General features: G+C 39.6%; 1 protein-coding gene across 10 annotated transcripts in view; it reads right to left on the reverse strand.

The window, feature by feature from the left end:
• Positions 1–544: 544 nt before the first annotated feature.
• esrrga (estrogen-related receptor gamma a) overlaps positions 545–18,388 on the reverse strand; it is a 213,237-nt gene continuing 195,393 nt past the window's right edge. For all 10 annotated transcript variants that reach the window (XM_086070957.1, XM_086070958.1, XM_086070956.1 and 7 more), the window contains 3 exons: positions 10,648–10,754; positions 10,392–10,554; positions 545–5,849 (listed from right to left, as the gene is read on the reverse strand). In XM_086070957.1, coding sequence (XP_085927083.1) covers positions 5,605–5,849; positions 10,392–10,554; positions 10,648–10,754 — 515 coding nt within the window. In that variant the 3' untranslated portion in view covers positions 545–5,604. The remainder of the gene's footprint in view (positions 5,850–10,391; positions 10,555–10,647; positions 10,755–18,388) is intronic.

Consider the following 18,388-nt stretch of genomic DNA (forward strand, 5'->3'; position numbering starts at 1 on the left):
AAACTCATACAACACCAAACATTTTAAATTGTATTATTAGTTTAGCCTTAGTGGAGTTTTGCCATTTTGAGTGCCATACTAGTTTTTACTGGAAAGTAGCTTTGTGAAATGTCATATTTCCTTAAAGATTATTCAAGGCAAATTTGAAGAATTTTTACTTGTAGAAATGCTTGCTTATAGGTGGAGCAGACATAATTGTTACTTGCATGTTACAGTAGGAGCAAACTGTAGAACTCTCATGTTCGTACTTTTGTGTGCCATTTTAGCCTTAATTCCTCTATAATGCAGTACAGTAGGTGGGAAAACAAATTCTATTCTACTTGTTTCGTCACAGTCTTTTACTATGAATATGTTCTGTATTTTGTTTGTAACATATTTTTAGCTGATTTGGGTGTCACCGAGCAATGAGACTGAACGTGACTGAGGACCATCACGAAAACCTGAAATAATTGTAGTCAACCTCGTATGTTTCATATACATGAGTGGTTTAGTACATGAGTACTAAACTAAATGTGATGCCATTTGAAAGAGGAAGAGAACAAGATTCAAAACTGGAAGCCTGGTTTTAATCGATATTGCTCTACTGTAATAATCCTGAAAGGCATAGTCTGGAGTAACACATGTAATGCTTCAAACAATAGTCGTTTAACTTACAGAATCATAGGTCTCTCTTTTTGCATTGAACAATATATACAGTGTGAAATAAATACATTTACACAAATGGACATTATCATTGGAGCACACTTGTATGATACACATCACAAAAATATACAGGTAGTTTTTTTTTCATTTTCATTTTCTGATGTGAAGCACATCTAAAATCTACGAACATGTTTTTAATAACAATACAGGGTCCAGAACTCCCTTCGTCCAGAACTCTTCACAAGGCAAGGGTCTTTTTTTTTCTTGAAAAGTTTTTATCCAAACTCTCCCTCGCCCATGAACGTAGTAGCGCAAGTGTCGGCTACAATTAAATACAACAAAATGACTGTCGATCTGAGATGGACAATCCTTTGCTGCTTCAGCTACACAAGTCATAGTTGGATTACATACAATATTTGCAGCTAATGGGTCTTAGTAACAGATGAAAGAAAACAACACGGTGCTTAAAGTGCAACCAGGTCAAAACACCTCACACTCTGTTTCCCATTGCACCTCATGGAAAATACCACTATTTATATGGGTTGAAACGCTAATAATTGGTCACAAGTGCAACTTGTCAAGAGTTCAGTCAACAAAATATTGCTTCTTAAAATAAAAAATAAAATAAAATAAACTTTTACAAAGTCAAAGCATGCCGCATATTGATGCATTTCTTGGACAATAACTGTGGTAGCTTAAAAATTTGGAAACTACAGACTTGGCCTATATAAAAAAAAATGTTGAAAATAAGTATATTTTTTGTAAATATTGCCGCTTTTAAACAACTAAATCAAGTCAAATCAATTGCACATTTGGGAAATTTGCAGTATTTTCTCGGGATTTACTTTGACAGGTGACAATTTAACATTAAACTGCAAACATGTTTTTTAAAACACCTTTTTGTCTTATTGTATAAAAGAGAAAAAACAATGATGTCGTTTTTACATTACATGTTGAACTTAGCGTTATAGTTTACACTGTATAGGATTAGAGGCAGTGCCTCTAATAACACACTAATTTTAATATAAGAGTTTAGGCCTTTCATTCTTCCCTGTAATTAATTAAAACAAATAAGAACAATTATTCAATCATTTCAAGAAAATGGTCAAAATGATTGAGGTGTTGTGAAGCTGTGGAAGGTAGTTATGTACCAGTATGTACAGCGAGCTTATCAAAAGGTTCTCAAATGTCCCCCCTGTCATTCAATCTTTGTTATTTAAACTTAAAAGATACACAGAATATTGTTTGCTTTACAGGAAAGTTACACAAATGACCCTCCCCCTTTAAATACTTGTGTTTATCATTTAGATACTAAATAATTCATTAAGTATGTGTAGTCAGGTAAGAGATGAGCGCTGTACGAGTTCACGGATCTATCAGCCAGACCGGACCGCATGGCCTCTAGTCTAGTGGGCGCTGGCTAAAGAAGTGGGAAGCACGCGGCACGAGGACGGGAAGCACACAGGCGCGCCTCCGAGTGCTCGGCGGAAGAGGGGCGGAGCCAAAAAAGAAGGAAGACTTGGGAAATCAAAAGCAAACTTTTTTTTTTTTGTAAAAGCGGTCTACGTGAAACCTTCGAGTTTGAGCTACATTTTTTCGTTCGCTTTTAAAAATCTTTGTTTCCAATAAAATGTCTTATGTCAGAATTGTATTTACAATATACAATGTTAATGAAGGCTGAGAAAATAGCCTGTAATGATAAATGATGTTTGCGGGCGATAGAGATGGACTACACTTAACTCCTCAGCTGCCAGCTTCGACTAGATTGGATAAACATTTGGCATTCTTATCCAGCTTTTCAAATAACATAATTATATATCCCCAACTGTTAAAGCTATAATGAGTGATCAAACCTTGCTGTGGGTAAAGGTCGTATTTGAAGAAAATGCAACTTTGAATGAATAACATATACTACAGGGTGTAACTTGTTTTTATCTTTGTCACTTAGACTGATTGCACTTTAAGAAATGACAGTAAATGTTTGAAAACAGAAAGGGGGATGATAGCAAGCCAGGCAGAATCTGTGCGTGTGTTTAAGTATGATCATGGTTTGTTTTAGCACCATTTTCCATAGCTGTTACTTTATTTATGGCCCATTTCCACCAAGCGCTACAATCCAGTCGAAACGCTGCAAAAGCTGCATATCAGTCCTAACAGATACAGCGTTAAGCTGCCTTTGGAAAGAACAAAAAATGGGATACAGCTGCGACTGCGAGTGATTTTAAACAGCATCAACTTCCCTTTCAAAATATATACGTGAAACATGGCCGTGGCGTAACGAAGGCTGGGGACAGATGTACTGTGCTGAAAAAATGTCACTGACATCATTGATTAATCTACTTTCATCAAAATTATGCACAGAAAAAAAATGGGGATTGATATTTACTTGAAAAAAAATATGAATGTTTTTTCACATCAGAAATTCAAGTTAAACCCTTTGTACAATTCACTTTGAAATTCTGAGTGCATCAACCTTTGTTAAGCTTTTTCAAGTAATAAGAACCCCCCCCCCTCCCACTCCATTTATAGTTACTATTATTTGATGATTTCATTGTCTGGTTACACTCCGGCGATGTTGCACTTTTTTCCCCACACCACAATTCAACATCCCATCAGATCAGGTTGATTGTGCCAAACGGAAGTGAAGTGTAGCACTTGGTGGAAACATGGCTCTTAACGGTCCCCGTGTTTTTCTACTCAAACTGTTGCGTTTGCTCAAGTTGATCGACGTGAACCCTTGCTTGTATTGACGACCATCGTGATCCGCCTCCATGCTACAATTTCTATGTATGATTAATAAGTGTCTGACTCACAAAAAGACAAAAAAAAGCTACATATTCTCCCAAAAACCCCCCGTCATTGCACCCTTTGTCATCAAACCACTCCTACTTGGAAGCTCCTATGATAAACGCTGATTTGTTAATACATGATAAGTTGTAATATTTGTACATACATGATAATCACTGAGTGTGGTCAAGCTGGTCGAAGAAAGTTTGTTTTGGGTTTAGGGAGACAAAGAAAAACAAAGCTGCTGTTATACATCATATACAGGACGATTGTTATTTACAAGCCTAGTATTAGTAGCTTAGCTACAATTACATTGAGATAGAAGCCGAGAAATCAAAATGAAGCAACACTTCTGTCACCTTCTGTCCTGACAGTGGCCCGTCACACGTGTGGAACATCTGCTCTGAGGCCATCTTGTAAAAAGATGAGCTTGCGAAGGAAGCTGAGCAAGGAGGGAAGCACTGAGGCGACGCTCGACTGTCTCAATGGCACATTCAAAGAGTGAAATGTGAACTGCACGGAGCTGAAAATACGACACATTGACAAACACAAGATATGACAAATTGTCGGACCTTTTGCCGCTTTTGCACTGCAAGCTCCCATGGCTCGACTGGTGAGTGACGTTGGTGTCGGGGAATGACTAGCTCAATGTTACCTGCCTGGACATCAGTTGTGGCTAAGCAGCTCTTGTTTAAAAATGATTATGTGTTCATTTTGTATTTTTATATTATCAATTTGTTTTTTAATCTATTTTAGGGGTCGGCCATTTTTTACCACTTGCTGTCGACTGAAGATGACATCAATGTCGCTCTGGTCTCAGCTAACAACCAATCAGAGCTTACCTGTTTTCTGAAGCTGCGCTGTGATTGGTTGTTACCTGAGACCTGAGCAACATATGATGTCATCTTCAGTCGAAATCAAATGGCAAAATGGCCGCCTCCTGAAATGGATAAAAACAGCTGGATTTTGCTTCATAACTCATATTCCACAAATGTAATATTAATCAGAATGTCCTGTTTAGTCTAGTGAGGTCACATATAACATATTATCAATGTTTAAGGTTGACTTTCACTTTAATAATGCGAATGAAATTCCACCAGTGGATGTGTAGATGCTTGACGACTCGCAGGGGCATTACAATATGTTGTAACTAGTGGTGGTAGGGTATATGAAATTAATATTGACTATTGATACCTTCTACTTGAAGTGTGTTACCTTATTTTCTCAAATTATCTCAAACCTTGAACATTCCGTCTTGGATCTGAACTTGTTTGAAGCAGAAAAGCGAGCCGAGCTGGCACTATGCAGTTTAAAAGCCGATTTCCTCCCCCTCTATTTTTATCTTCAATTCATCAAGTGTAAGTCTGACGTTATTTTCAGCTTCCACTAAGTGTCAACAGGTCACAAGCAGGTGACTTCTTGGGGACGCTGTTCCTAAATTTTGCATGTGTTTACAGCAACCAATTCAAAGTCCAATCCTTGGACACACCTGCTCCCTTGCTGGTTATCAGGACAAGTAGACTGCTCTTGAATCAATAATAGAAGAGAAAAACAGTTCAGGGCCTCGGATAAAAAAAATAAAAGGTGTCAAAGAATTTGGGGTAATGGCATAAAGTTGCTGGCATCCGCTGAATGCAAGTGTTCCATCTTTTGGCAGGCAAATCTCCTCCTTACCATCTTCTTCTTTGTCCATCCCAATGTACACATAATTGTGATTACAAATGTCTTTAAATCTTCTTTAGGTATTTTTTTCTTTTATCTTCTTAAACACTTAAAAAATTATACGGGAGGGACAAGGGGGGGGAAAGTCTCATTAGTCCTCTGAACGTTTTCTTTTGAATGTGTCCTCGTTTGAGCACGTTGCTGTTAATATCGTCATCATTAAATGTATATGCGAGTGCCGTTGTCAGTGTTTTTGCACGCAACAATAACAACAGCGGGAAGTGTCTTCTTCTTTCTCCTTAAGAAGGGGCGGGGTTATATCAGTCAACTCCCACCTCCCAAAACAAAAGGTCAATCGAGCCTTTTCGTTCAAATCTTAAACAGCAGAGTTTTAAGGTAAGAGGAATAGCTTACTTGTTTGTCATAGTGGGCGTACTTAAGGGACATATAATTATGTGTGTTTTGGTGCGTGTGTTTGTGTGTGTAAAAGATAGTTGCTTGGACTTTCTGCCCTCACACTTTGGCCTCCAGCAGCTCCAGGAAGAGTTTGTGCATGGGCACTTTGCCGTCCTGCTTGATGCTGTAGAAGTGCTGCACGGCCTTGGTGGAGGTCTGACGGAGCAGTGGCAGGGTCATGAGCAACTTGCCCGTCCGCCGGGGGTCCTCCTGGTGTTGGGAAGCCTCGTAGTCCTGCAGGGCCTCGTGGAGCACGTCCTGGAGCTTCTGCACGGCATCCACGTCTTCGATGTGCATGGAGTCTGACAAGGAAATCACAATGATTTGGTTACGAGTACATTATCGGGCATGTTGCAGCTCTGTGTGTAAATGCGACTTATATTTTCAGAGCAGATTTGTTGGACTCAATATGATATAGAGTTATTACTTTTGTTATATATTACGCAATCGTGTAAATGTCAATGTGAGTAAAGATTTCTGATTGGCAAGTACACTTAATTTTTTTTTTAAAGAATGTATTTATAAGCGTATTTATATACGTATTTGCACGTATGTTGAAATGTACTTGTAGGCTAAATGCTGAAAAAAGGTAGTTTTTTTCCCCCTCCATGTATGCATATACTCCTAATTGTATATTGCAATTTGTTTAAATTTTGTATATTGCAATTTGTTTAAATTTTGTTTAATATTGCCATTGTAGTTTAAAAAAAGTCAAGTAAAAAAGTACAGTTAAAAAAAAAAGTTGTTTTAAATATTTTTTTTAAGCATTAATGGCCTACATTATAAGAATACGTTCGGAACAAGAATGCACATGAGGAAGTCAACAGTGGCATTATGGGGAAAAAAAGAACGGAAATCATACACTACAGACTTAATAATAAATCATAAAAATTAATGAATAAACAATCTTTACTTATTAAATTTTTGAATGTGTACTGTATACTGTAATATATGCCAAACGCTAAAAAAAAAGGAAGCTTGCAATTACATTAGAATCTATTTACAAGTAAATTTGAACAAAATTGCAAATATGTTTGAACCTATTTAAATCTAATTGAATATATTCAAAAAATATATACAAACATATTTGCCAGTCATTTCCTTTGCTATTTGTCTTAATTAGTGTCGTGGTGAGTTGGAGGCTATCTCGACTGATGGTGGGCAAGAGGCGGTGTATACCCTGGATTGGCTGGTCACCAGCCAATGACGGGGCACAAAGACAAACAACCATTCACAATCACATTTAGTCTTAAGGATAATTAACAGCCTTTCATTAAAATTAACCCAAGAAGAATATTTTGTGAACATAATTTGAATTCTGTATATATATATATATATATATATATATATATAGTGAGCACAAGTGCACTTTATTTTTCTAGTCACATGATATCTGTTATCTGTTAAGATTTTAGATTCCGAGCTTGTTCGAGTATGTGTCTTTAAAGTGTGGCACAGTGGGCGTGATGAATGAACAGACACACAGACAGGTGGGCGGAGTCAAAAAATGGAGTTGTAGGATGATGGAGAGATTCGGGAACACCTAAAGTGCATCTGTGTGTGTGTGTGTGTGTCTAAACTTGCACACATACACACATGTAATCCCTCTTGTTGGTGGCATGTAGTATTATGTGGCCGCATGCAGGCTGAGAATGTCCCTCAATAATAATGCCCCATATTGGCCCTTGGGGAGGCCAAGTCTTAATGTGAGCTGGCCTTTAGCTCCCAACCTCTGATCAATGGATCCGATCAATGGCTACATGCATGTTAAATAATAATCACAAGGCAAGTGCTGATCTATACACCCACATTAACACACCTGAATGCACACACACACACAGTGGGAATGTTGGTAGTTGGTGTGATTGGAAAAAAACCCCACCTCAAAACTATTAGACTTGCCAGCCCAATATATACGATCTGTATTACAAAATATTTACAACTAATCCATTTTGATTGATCACGTCAGAGAGGAAATGTTTGCTATTGAGGTTGAGCATAAAATTGTTGTTTGTCTCAGCCTTTAGTGTACAATACAGTCACAGATGGATTACGGTAAACGGCGAGGCAGCCACAGATGTCATATATACACAAGGCTGGATCTATAGAGTAATGCATGTATCAGTATGCAGGAGCAGACCACTCGCGTTTGTCCTATAAGGATCAATAGAAAACTCCGTTTGTATCCTGTCAAACATCTTCACAGTTTATAAAAGACTGGGCGGTCCAATCCCATATTTTATTTACTAGTTCATAAGCAGATTTATTAGCATTACAATACACCCTCCCTTTTCTTTTTCCCCCTTTAATTGTAGATTCAGGAAATGTGAATTCCTAAATTCTTTCCAAAACACAAATAAATTCAGCTAGATTAACTTGACACAGGTATAATTAATGTTGCGTGTTTAGTGTTTTGCCTTCTCGCACTCGCAAGCTAACAGCACATCCTAATGAGCGCGAGTTGTTTAACCGCAACATGGAACACAATTGCACACACACATGCCCTCCTGTTTCCCATGGCTAGTTTGAAGTGCCTTTACATGTGGGGCACGTTTGCTAACATTTCTTAAGGCTTGGCTTCATTAATGCAGACGATTAGCATCCTGTGAATTAATTAGTGTCAGTGCCCTTCAAAATGCTAATGCTAGCGCTCTGTTGTCTTGACGAGCGCTTGGAAAGATGGGCCCGTGATGCAAACTTGTTGTGATTCACAGAAGAGTGATGGGCATTTTAAATAAAATACATCATTCCGGAATATGACATTAATCTGTTGAAGCTATTCTGACACTGCTGTAGCTAGGAGGCTATTCGTGTGTTGTAGGCAATTATTTTCCTGATTGAAATAATAAACACATTAAGACTTGTCTGTGATTTTATACTTTATACATACTGGACTAGAACTACTTCCTGATTCTGTGTCTAAGATTCATGGGAAATGAAGAACTACTAGCAAAAATGCTACGGTCACCGGTCAGACCCAACGCAGGCGGAGCTTTTCTGGCGTCATATTTCCTGTGTTACAAAGTGGGACTAGCGTTGAGGTATACGGACAAATTCAGAGCAAAAAAAAAAGTTGAATAATGGTGAGTGCATTGCCTTGTTTAGCGCTGTTGAACTGTCCAATGGTCACAAGATTAACTATACAGAAAATTTTGTAGAGTACATTTTACTCTAAACAGAGTCTACTTGATCCCACCCAGTACAATTTACACATGGATGAGAATAAAATATTCAGTGCAAATTTTCCTCAAAATATGTTTACTCTGAACGAGAGAATTGGCCTATCCCATGAAAAAAACTATTAAAGATTTTTCACTCAGAAATTCAAGTACATTTTCCAAGAATAAATTTTTCCATACATACATACATACAAAGGTACATACATAAATAAATAAAGTCACTCAAGGGTTGAGGAAAAAACCCACAACTTCCTGTGTAATACATCGTTTGTATCAGACGGAATCTTTATACCTCCAAGAGACCAAAAAATTTGTTTTTGGTCTTTTGGATATTCGCAAACAGTAGGGGTTGGCATAGCTTAGGTGGGAGTGTTGCAGTCTCCCAAGCGGAATGTCGTAAGTTTGGTCCTCAACCCTTGCATTTTTTGTTTTGTTTATAAACGAGTAAAATGTACTCAAAAAATTTCCTTCTAAAATGTACCTAGAATTTCTGAGTGAAAAAACTTTACTAGGTTTTTGTCATGGGATAAGCCAATTCTCTCGTACGCAGTAAAAAATACTTTAAGTAAAATTTACTCTGATTTTACTCTCTTCCAAGTGTAAATTTGACTCTGTTTAGAGTATAGACCCGTTTAGAGTACTATTCGATTTTCAGCTAAATTGTAATGTCACAGTTGTAATTTTGCGCTACACCATAGGCATGGGTCTAGTGTATTGCCTAAAATATTTTGATGTCTATTGAAAGTTTGAGGATAGATGACCCCCTCAAGTGGATGCCCGGGGTCACTACACCCCCCCCCCCCCCCCTTTTTTTTCTCTTTGCACACCACTGCTCCCCAAGCCAATGAGCTGTCTCTACACACAACACATCGATTGTCACATAACCCAACCCGGATATAATGTCAATATTTCTACATGATAGTATGCACCCTATAAATGTGCTTGAACATTTGCGATGATTCAAATTCTAAATTTCAGGAAGATCCGAGCGGCATATCTTTGTGTGATTTAATTGGGATGTTCAAAAGTGTGCATGTGAGTGCCAGATTTGGGGTGTCAGTGCATTGATGGTATCAGGATTAGAACAAAAGGCCCCTCCCCTCGCCATTCAAAGCTCCCTCCATCGCATCTCCCATTTAAACACATTGTATTGACAGCTCCCCCTTGTAATTAAAGAGTACTGAAGAGCTGGCTGCCATCCAAGACAAAGTTCAAAAGACGGGTCATTTGAGGGGAGGGGCGAGGCGCGCGCCTCTGTGTATGTGTGTGTGCGTGTGTCAGTCAGTTGTCGATGCAAGCCGGACACATCAGAACGGGGCCTTTATCGACAGACTTTGGGCTCCAATGATTTCACCTTATTTAACAGGCATCTGAAGAGACGACTATGCTAATGGAAAAGGGATGGCCACTTTGTACAAGGTGGGCTACAGGTCGCACTAGCGACTGTGTACTGTACACAACGAGTGTGTGTGAATGATTGGACACCTAAGTTTGTGTCAAAGTGTGAGTCATGTGTATTTGGATAAAAAGTATTGAAAGGAGTTCTTTGATGGCTCCGTCTAAATGAGTCCCTGAGGAATGGGGATTCCGGGGATTAACGCTTTCTGCACTTCACAAACACACACACAAACACACGCACACACACGCACACATCTTTTATCCTACCTGAGTTAGCCAGCGCGATGGCCTTCAGAGCGACAAATTCTTCCTTGTCCATCTTCATGGTTTTGTATTTCTTGACCAGCTGCAGGATGGCGTTGTTCAGGTCCAGGAGCCCGGCCAGCTTGGACTGGTCCTCGTCCATGATGTAGTCCTCGGCGTACACCAGCTAGTGACACAAACACAAATCGCCAGTTGAGAATGATCAGGAACCCTTTTGCCAATGTTTAAGCAGAGGCAGAATAAATGGAACGATACAAACCTTGTCTTCGAAGGAAAGCGAGCGGTACACAACACGCAGGATCAAGATCTCCATCCATGCACTCTGCAGTAGACTCATTTGGTCTGCTAGGGACAGCGTGGAGAAGCCTGAACAGAATGATTACAACATTAGATTATTGGACGCTGAGTAGAAAACTACTATTGATTATATATGGGACGATATTTGTTATATACTGCATTGCATTGTATGAATATTGTTGGTGACATGCACACAGGTCAAAATTAGGAAGTGTGCTGATTTTTATGTAAAAAATAAGTCTGAGGCTTCAGAGTTCAATAGTGGTTATATGTTTGCCGATACCAGCCACTGATACTTAAGGCAAACAAAATCTATACTACTGCAGTTTGACACATTGGTGAATCATCAGATGTTATATATCAAAAGTACTAGATGTATTGGTACTTGGTATCAGTGAATACTTGTACTAGCTTTGGTCTGAAAAATGGTATTGGACCTCACGAGAGATTTCACATTGTCATACAGTATGTGATAAAATAGGGATGGGCGGCGGCCATTTTATGATCAGGAACTAGAAATTAGAAGAATAGAACATATTCATTAATTTAATTGAAAAATGTTATATTAGAATATATGCCATTGATCTATTTTGTGATTTATTTTTAATCAATTAATCGAACATCCCTATAAAAAATATTTTTGTTACAAAACCCCTTTTGACAGTAACTTGAGCAACTATAACCCTTGACTGCTGATTTTAAAACGAGTTAGGCATCAATTTGTTGTGTATATGTAAAAGTATGATGAGGCAATTCAACATATTTGTTTTCGCAGTCCTAACAGTATGACATCCTGTAGTTCGTACGAAAATGCCTTTAAATGAGTTGTATGTCATGTAAATGAAATTAAATAGTATCGTACACTGTAGTTTTGAATAAAGCAACACAACGTTGAAAGTCATAGATAAATGTTTTGTTTTAGTGGACAAGATCAAAAATGGTTTCTCCTCCCTAAGCACATTCCTCCCTGCCTTCATCCAGCGAGCTGTCCATAGGATTCCTCCTCGTCCTCCTCATCTGCTTGCCGTCCTTCCTCCCTCCCCTGTGCCCAGGGCTGTCCTCTGGGGACAGGTAAGCCTTATCTCCCCCTGACACAACCTGCCTGGATCAATGTTGCCCATCGCTGCTGCACCGCTCAAACACGGTCTCTAATTGCAGCCATGGCGTCAAATTTCCTCTTTTCTTCAATGACAACCCACTCCATTTGTAATTGCCAGCCAATCGCAGGGCACAAATAGACAAACAACCATTCACGCTCACATTCACACCTACGGACAATTTAGTTCCAATGCAACAAATTCCCTTTCCATTCCCCTTTAATGGAACACATGCCCACTCGCACCTTCTTCACAGCTGTCCTCACCCCACACACCTGTCCATTCGCACCTGCGCCAGAGTGTGTACGCCGCACGTGTGTCTTCATAAGAGAGGTGGCCCATGTGAGCGCACCTGTCAGACTGCACCACAGCACTCCGCTATGTGTGTGTGTGCGTGTGTGGGGGTGTGTATGTTTTGGACGCACATCCTGCCAGGAGGAGCGCGCAGATGAGAAGGAAGATATTTCCTCAACAACATCTGCTGCCGAGCGCCTCCTCTCGAGACGGGAGAGTGCGTGCCAGGGCACGTGTGTGTGTGTGTGTTTGTGCATGTGTTCGGGGGTTCTTATCTCTCAGTGTGTTGATGGGTAATGGCAGACGTCTCATTATGTCCACGTTGCAGGCTATTGTTGTTTGAAACATGCTGCAATTCATTCCTTCGACAACTATGGACATGCCAAACTCAGGCACACACACTGTGGCACACACACGTATGCATCCAGATAACCGATACAGTGGAAAGGGATCACAGGATTGTATACAGGTCTTACCAACACGGTGCCCGCGGCCCTTCGACTCAGTTTTTCAGATCAGTATAAGCCACCGAATGACCGCATCAACTCAAATGGTACTTAATGTACCTGAAAAAAAACTGAACAAAACAAAACTTAAAGATAAACCTTTTTGGTTTAAAATAACTTACTTTGACCTCCAGGATCTCACACAGTACCCAAACAAAGGATGTTTTTTCTCTTTGCTCACATTTTAAATTCATCTACGCTGATGCTAGCCTCATACTAGCTAGAGCTAAGTTAGCTCATCTTTCGCCCAGGATCTAAGTTTGAAAATTCGCTTTTGTTTGTTGCTAGCTCAATGTTAGCCGGTCAACAACCAAGATGTTAGCGAGCCAAATATTTCTGTCGCTAAAATAGCATTAGCTGGCCAAATATTCTCATTGCTAGGACGGCATTAGCCGGCCAAATACTTTTATAATCACTTGCGAGTGATACTAGAGGCTGACATTTTTTTCGTGAATCCCGCGGTTTACAGGATTCCCACGGGATTCCTCCTTTAATCACGGGATTGGGATGGGACAGGATAAAAACTTCACGGGAGCAGACGGTAGCGGTATTAATTCAATTTTCGGGAAAAAACCTTGGACTTATACACACTTGCACAGCCATTTGTATTTTTCTTTCCATACACTGTGTTTTAAATTTTTTTTTTAAATGATGCAGTTGACCTCCATAATGGCAGCGGTACGGGAGTGGGAGTAATTCTGAATGGGAGCGGAATGGGACGGAGTCGTTTTCACCAGGAGTGGGACATGATTGCACATGTTTTCTTTTTTTTTCTCCTAAGAAACATTTGTTTTCTTGTATTGTCCAGGACTGGGACAGGACGGGATTTTTGCTGTGGGAGTGGGATGGGACGGGAGTGACAAGTCCTTACGTAGGTTTTACGCATGTGCGATCCCCACAAAGATATGCTGGATATAGGGAGATTCATTCATTCAAACATTCCTCTGATACGATATGTTATGTCGCGTTCTGACGTTAAAATTTTGATTCAGCGTTCATTTTCAACAACCAATTTGCTTCTCAATTCGAGTAGTCATTTTATATATATATATATATATATATATATATATATTGATACACACACCGGTATATATTACTACATTACAGTGGGTCACACATTGCTGTCAACAAATGTCCCTCCCGGTTCCAGCTGATAGGCACAAACGCACACTTACTCCACTTACACCAATAATTAAAAGCCTCATGATTAATTTATCGAGGCCAAGTGCAGCGTTTCTTCTCAAAGTGCATCAATGATTTTTTATCTGGTAGAGGCACTTCCTGCGCTTGTTCCTGTGCAACAATACACGTGCTGGTGAGAATGTGCAGGACGTTTTGTCTCATCAGTATGTTTTCAATCTGTGGGCAACGAAAGCTGTACACTGTGAACATGTGTGTGTGTGTATTTTGGTGTGCAAATGTGAGGCCAACGTGAGTGCCCGCCCCTCCTCCCCCGTCCTCTCCTCGCTAGCCTGTCCGCGCCGTTCAGCCATCCAATGCCTCTTATCTGTCTGATTAATAGGTGGCCAGCTTCAGGACAAATTAATTAACAGATAACACCATCTCGCACCCCACGCCCCCTCCTTCCTCACCCCCCGCCTCCTTCTCATGAAGCGATCGATACGGTAGAAGAAAAGAAACATCAATGGGAATTTAGTGCTGATGATGGAGAGAGAGCGAGCGGTATTGATGGAGCGAGAGCACCGGGATGAGTGAGGGAAGAGAAACTAAAACTGGGGGGAGGGAGGCGGGGTTAAGGGTGGAGACCCTTTTCTTTCATACCTGTGACTTCACTGGATAAAAGGGGCTTCCTTATTTGGCTCTAATTACATTTGCTTTCTGCTCGTTGTTGATAAGGCATCTCGTGCTGTGTTTGTGTACGAGCTCGTGCGGTAACGACATACAATGTGGCTTCTAATTAACCCCTCGCAATGATGTCATAGCCTGCTGATTATGTTGACTTGGCAACAAAATTAGTCAAAATTCCACTGGTCAGCAACCACCAGATACGTGAAGTAAAAAAACTCCAAATAAATAGAATTTAATTAATAAAAATTAAAAAAAACACAACTAAATACATAAGTACCAAAAATAAAAATAAATACAGCTTATCTGCTCAAATGAGATGTTTTAGAGCTACAAAGAATATCTTCAAATGCTAAACAAAGTTTGTGATCACTTTACTCCATTACCAAAAGTTTTATTATTGTTTTTATTTGACCCAAAAAAGCAAGGGGTTTACTTAATGTTGTTTGTTTTATAGATATTAGACTCAACTTTTTCTTAGTCGAAGTTGATTAATTGATGATGTCATTGACACTTTTTCAGCAGAGTAATCACTAGTGAATCTGATGATCGGTGTTTTGTGTTATTACTTTAGCTAATGCGATCTTGTTTGACAGCTACAGCCCTGAACAAGTCAATTCAATCCAACCTATCCAACCGGCAGCTGTTGGAAGATGGCCGTGCCGTTTGACTCACCCCAGTCCCGCATTGTAACATTGGAAAAGCTCAGCTTGCTTTGGATTTGACGGGCGACCGCGACATTAGGCTAGTAGCTAGTAGGACACGGAAGCAGGAAGTGGTTCTAGTTCCGGTATGACGAAAAAAATGCCTGTTCGCAATCTCATCAGATCCAAATAACATTTCTGTTTCCTTTACAAAAGTAATAATATTGCGTTTTGATTGACACCGTCAGAGCACTATTAATTTAGCAATATGTTAATTTTTGCTATTTTAGTTTGTAAAACTGACAGCTGTTTCTAATATTTTGCTCTCACAAGGCTAAACGTGGAAACGAAAATATTAGAAACTCATTTTTTTTTTTAAGTGTTTTCAGCTATGACAGCAAAAAGAGTGAGTGTTCATGTGTGTATGCCGTACGTGTGTGTGACGGGGTGACAGAAAGAGGCTGAAGTGCAGTCACGCAGACTTAACCTCCACCACTCGCTCTGACAGGCTCTTTTCTTTCTTTCTCCTCTCTCTCCTCTATCAAATACAAACACACACATACACACGCAGGCGTAAAGAAAAACACACAAACACAAGTAGATTCCCCAGCCAGCCTGCGGCCTGTTTGTCTGCCAAATGAGTCCTGACTGCACGTTTACACCCGAGACCGCACAACAGCGTGGCACACGCACACACATGTACAAACACAAACACACACAGGATAGCCCTCTCTCATGCCCCAGTTGCCACACAAATTCACCAACATTTGTTTTCTTGTGGTTTCAGGGCAAATGAGAACCAGTGAGGACTGGGTGCGATGCTTCTAAGTACCTGTGTGTGTTCACTTGCGGGCCATGTGTTTGTGTGTGTGTTTGTGTGATGTTGTGTGTGCACATTTGTGCATGGGCAATAGCTGGTGCATCCAAGAAGGCGATGGTGTGAGCGTGCAATAATGTGACAGGTGTGAAAACAGGCTGCAATGGTGATCTGGTCCCAGTTATTAACACATGACTTACTGTCGCCGAATTGGACACTTGGAGGACATTTTAATTTATTTGTAGAATGCTGAAGAGACTAAGAAAAGATTCCGGATCAATCATTAGTTTACATACTCAAAACTATCTGGTGCTTGTTGTAAAGTTCACTGCCACCATTTAGTGGTCGTAACTCCAATTTTTCAACAACAACAACAAAATATCGGCCCATGAATGGCTTTTATTTTGGAAAAAAAAAGTCAGGTCACATATACCAACTAACACAACAACTATGAAAATATTCCCATTGCTTTTGCTCCGGGTGTAATAACTTGACATATTAAAAAAAAAAGTCATATCATAATATTAGCTTTAATCCTACAGTCCGAGTTTATTAATGCATAAAGCAAAATATATAGTTCCTTTGATAGATGCAGCCATTTCCATTTAAAATCTTTTATTTCTTACAGCGTGATGTAAAATAGATGTTCTGCTATAAAAATAAAAAAAAAGAGACATTGTAGCTCCTGGATTCCACGTGAACAAAAATAGGTAACAAATATGAATATGTATATAAAGACATCCTGCCTTGGAGCACCTTCTCTGTGCTAACAATGACACCGAGCTCTGTCCTATTAGAGCGCAGCCTCGGGATACAATAACACAAAAGTCCATCATACTGTCTGAACAATGTCGCAGCGGAGATTCACACACTTATCAGCAGAGTAGAGATGTGCATCACACATTGTCACACAAATGGAACACAATCGAACCAAAGGGAATTCACATGGAGCACAGTGAGGGTAAACAAGCTAATATAAGAGCAATGCTTCAGTAGTTTAGTCAAGAAGACAGAGTGGTGTGATTGTTCTCTTTCTCTCACGCTACTTGCTTTATGTGACTATGTTTAAATTTGCTTTAGTGCCTTTTTTGTTGTATGCTGTGGAAAGAAAAGTGCTCAGTTATTTCAGGGTGTGTGTGTGTGTGTGTGTGTGTGTACACCTCAAACAGTTTGGTGCCATAAGGCCAGACGCCGGCCCAAATGAACACGGACCCCCTGTGATCGCTTTGGCCAAGCCCAAACAAACAAACTACACGCACACACACAGCACTCACCAGCTGACCCAATTATACAGATATGCGCAACGAGATGGAAACAAATCTTCCCAAAGAACGGTGTAACACGTACACACACGGTCCCAGGTTGCAAGGTTCGGAATACAAGCCAACATTATCATTCGAAAGTTAAGTTTTGTGTTATTCCCCCAAAATAGAAACAGCCTCAATATTGAGAGAAGAAGAACGCGAGAAGAGAATAATACAAATATAAAAGGCAAGTTATATGACGTAAGCGGATTTATAATTTAAAGCAGTAAGACTACAGAGTTTTGTTTTTACATTTTACGGCGATTGTTTTTGTACACTTGTGTAACTATTGAGAGAGTTAAAACGTAGCTTTAAAACTCATCACACTAACAGCGTGTGACATTATTGTGTACTCCCGGACGAGCCCCCAAATTATGTCATGCCCCACACTAGGGTGTGGCAGACTACACGGTTGTCTGCAATGGGGTTTCGAGACAAATGTTTCAAAATGCGCAAAATGAACCTTCGATATCATTTTGCAAATAGTGAGAGGAGTGTCGTGTGATGATGTCATAAGAGAGCGTCTCTCTGCCACACCCAGCTGACTGTCAACAAAAGTGATCATGTTCACTTCTCTTATGATTTTCAAAAATATTTGGATTTCTTTGTACCCTACAAACAAACAAAACATACTCTATCGTCTGCTGCCATTTTTTTGTGACTACAATATGTAGGTATGATGTAAAATCCCTTCAAAACGTGCAATGTGTATCAGGTCCTGTCGTTGTTTAGCTGCAAAACCTATTACCATAACCATTTCCTTTTTTTGATACACTGAAAAATCCACCCCCTCCAAGCGTAGAAACTTTTTTTGGTTGTTGTTGCAAATTTTAGTCCTTTAAAAATAAATAAAGCGTTTCCATTCAGGTTTATTTTCACAATTTTTGAAAATTCTAATTAAAAATGGTGAGCAGAAATCCCCCTTGCGATCAGAAAGTGCTTTGGTTTCTTACTACAAACACACACACACACACAAAAAAAAAAAGAGAAATAGTGAAATACATTATCACACTTCACGTAAAAATGAGGCATTCCGTCAGGCTAAAGTTAAGGCCAAAATGAACAAAAGCTCCTTTAACTTTCCCAAATCCCTTCGAGAAACAAAATACTATCACTGAGCGTAGCTTTGCAAGCTAACAAAAAAAACAAAAAAAAACAAAAGGAAAACGGTTGAAAGAAAATGGCCGCTTATCCTAATTGCTTCGTACTGTGAAAAACACTTATGTCCATTTAAA

This window comes from Leptonotus elevatus, chromosome 3 (assembly GCF_054856555.1).
Source record: "Leptonotus elevatus isolate MCC_2025b chromosome 3, RoL_Lele_1.0, whole genome shotgun sequence".
Taxonomy (NCBI): domain Eukaryota; kingdom Metazoa; phylum Chordata; class Actinopteri; order Syngnathiformes; family Syngnathidae; genus Leptonotus; species Leptonotus elevatus.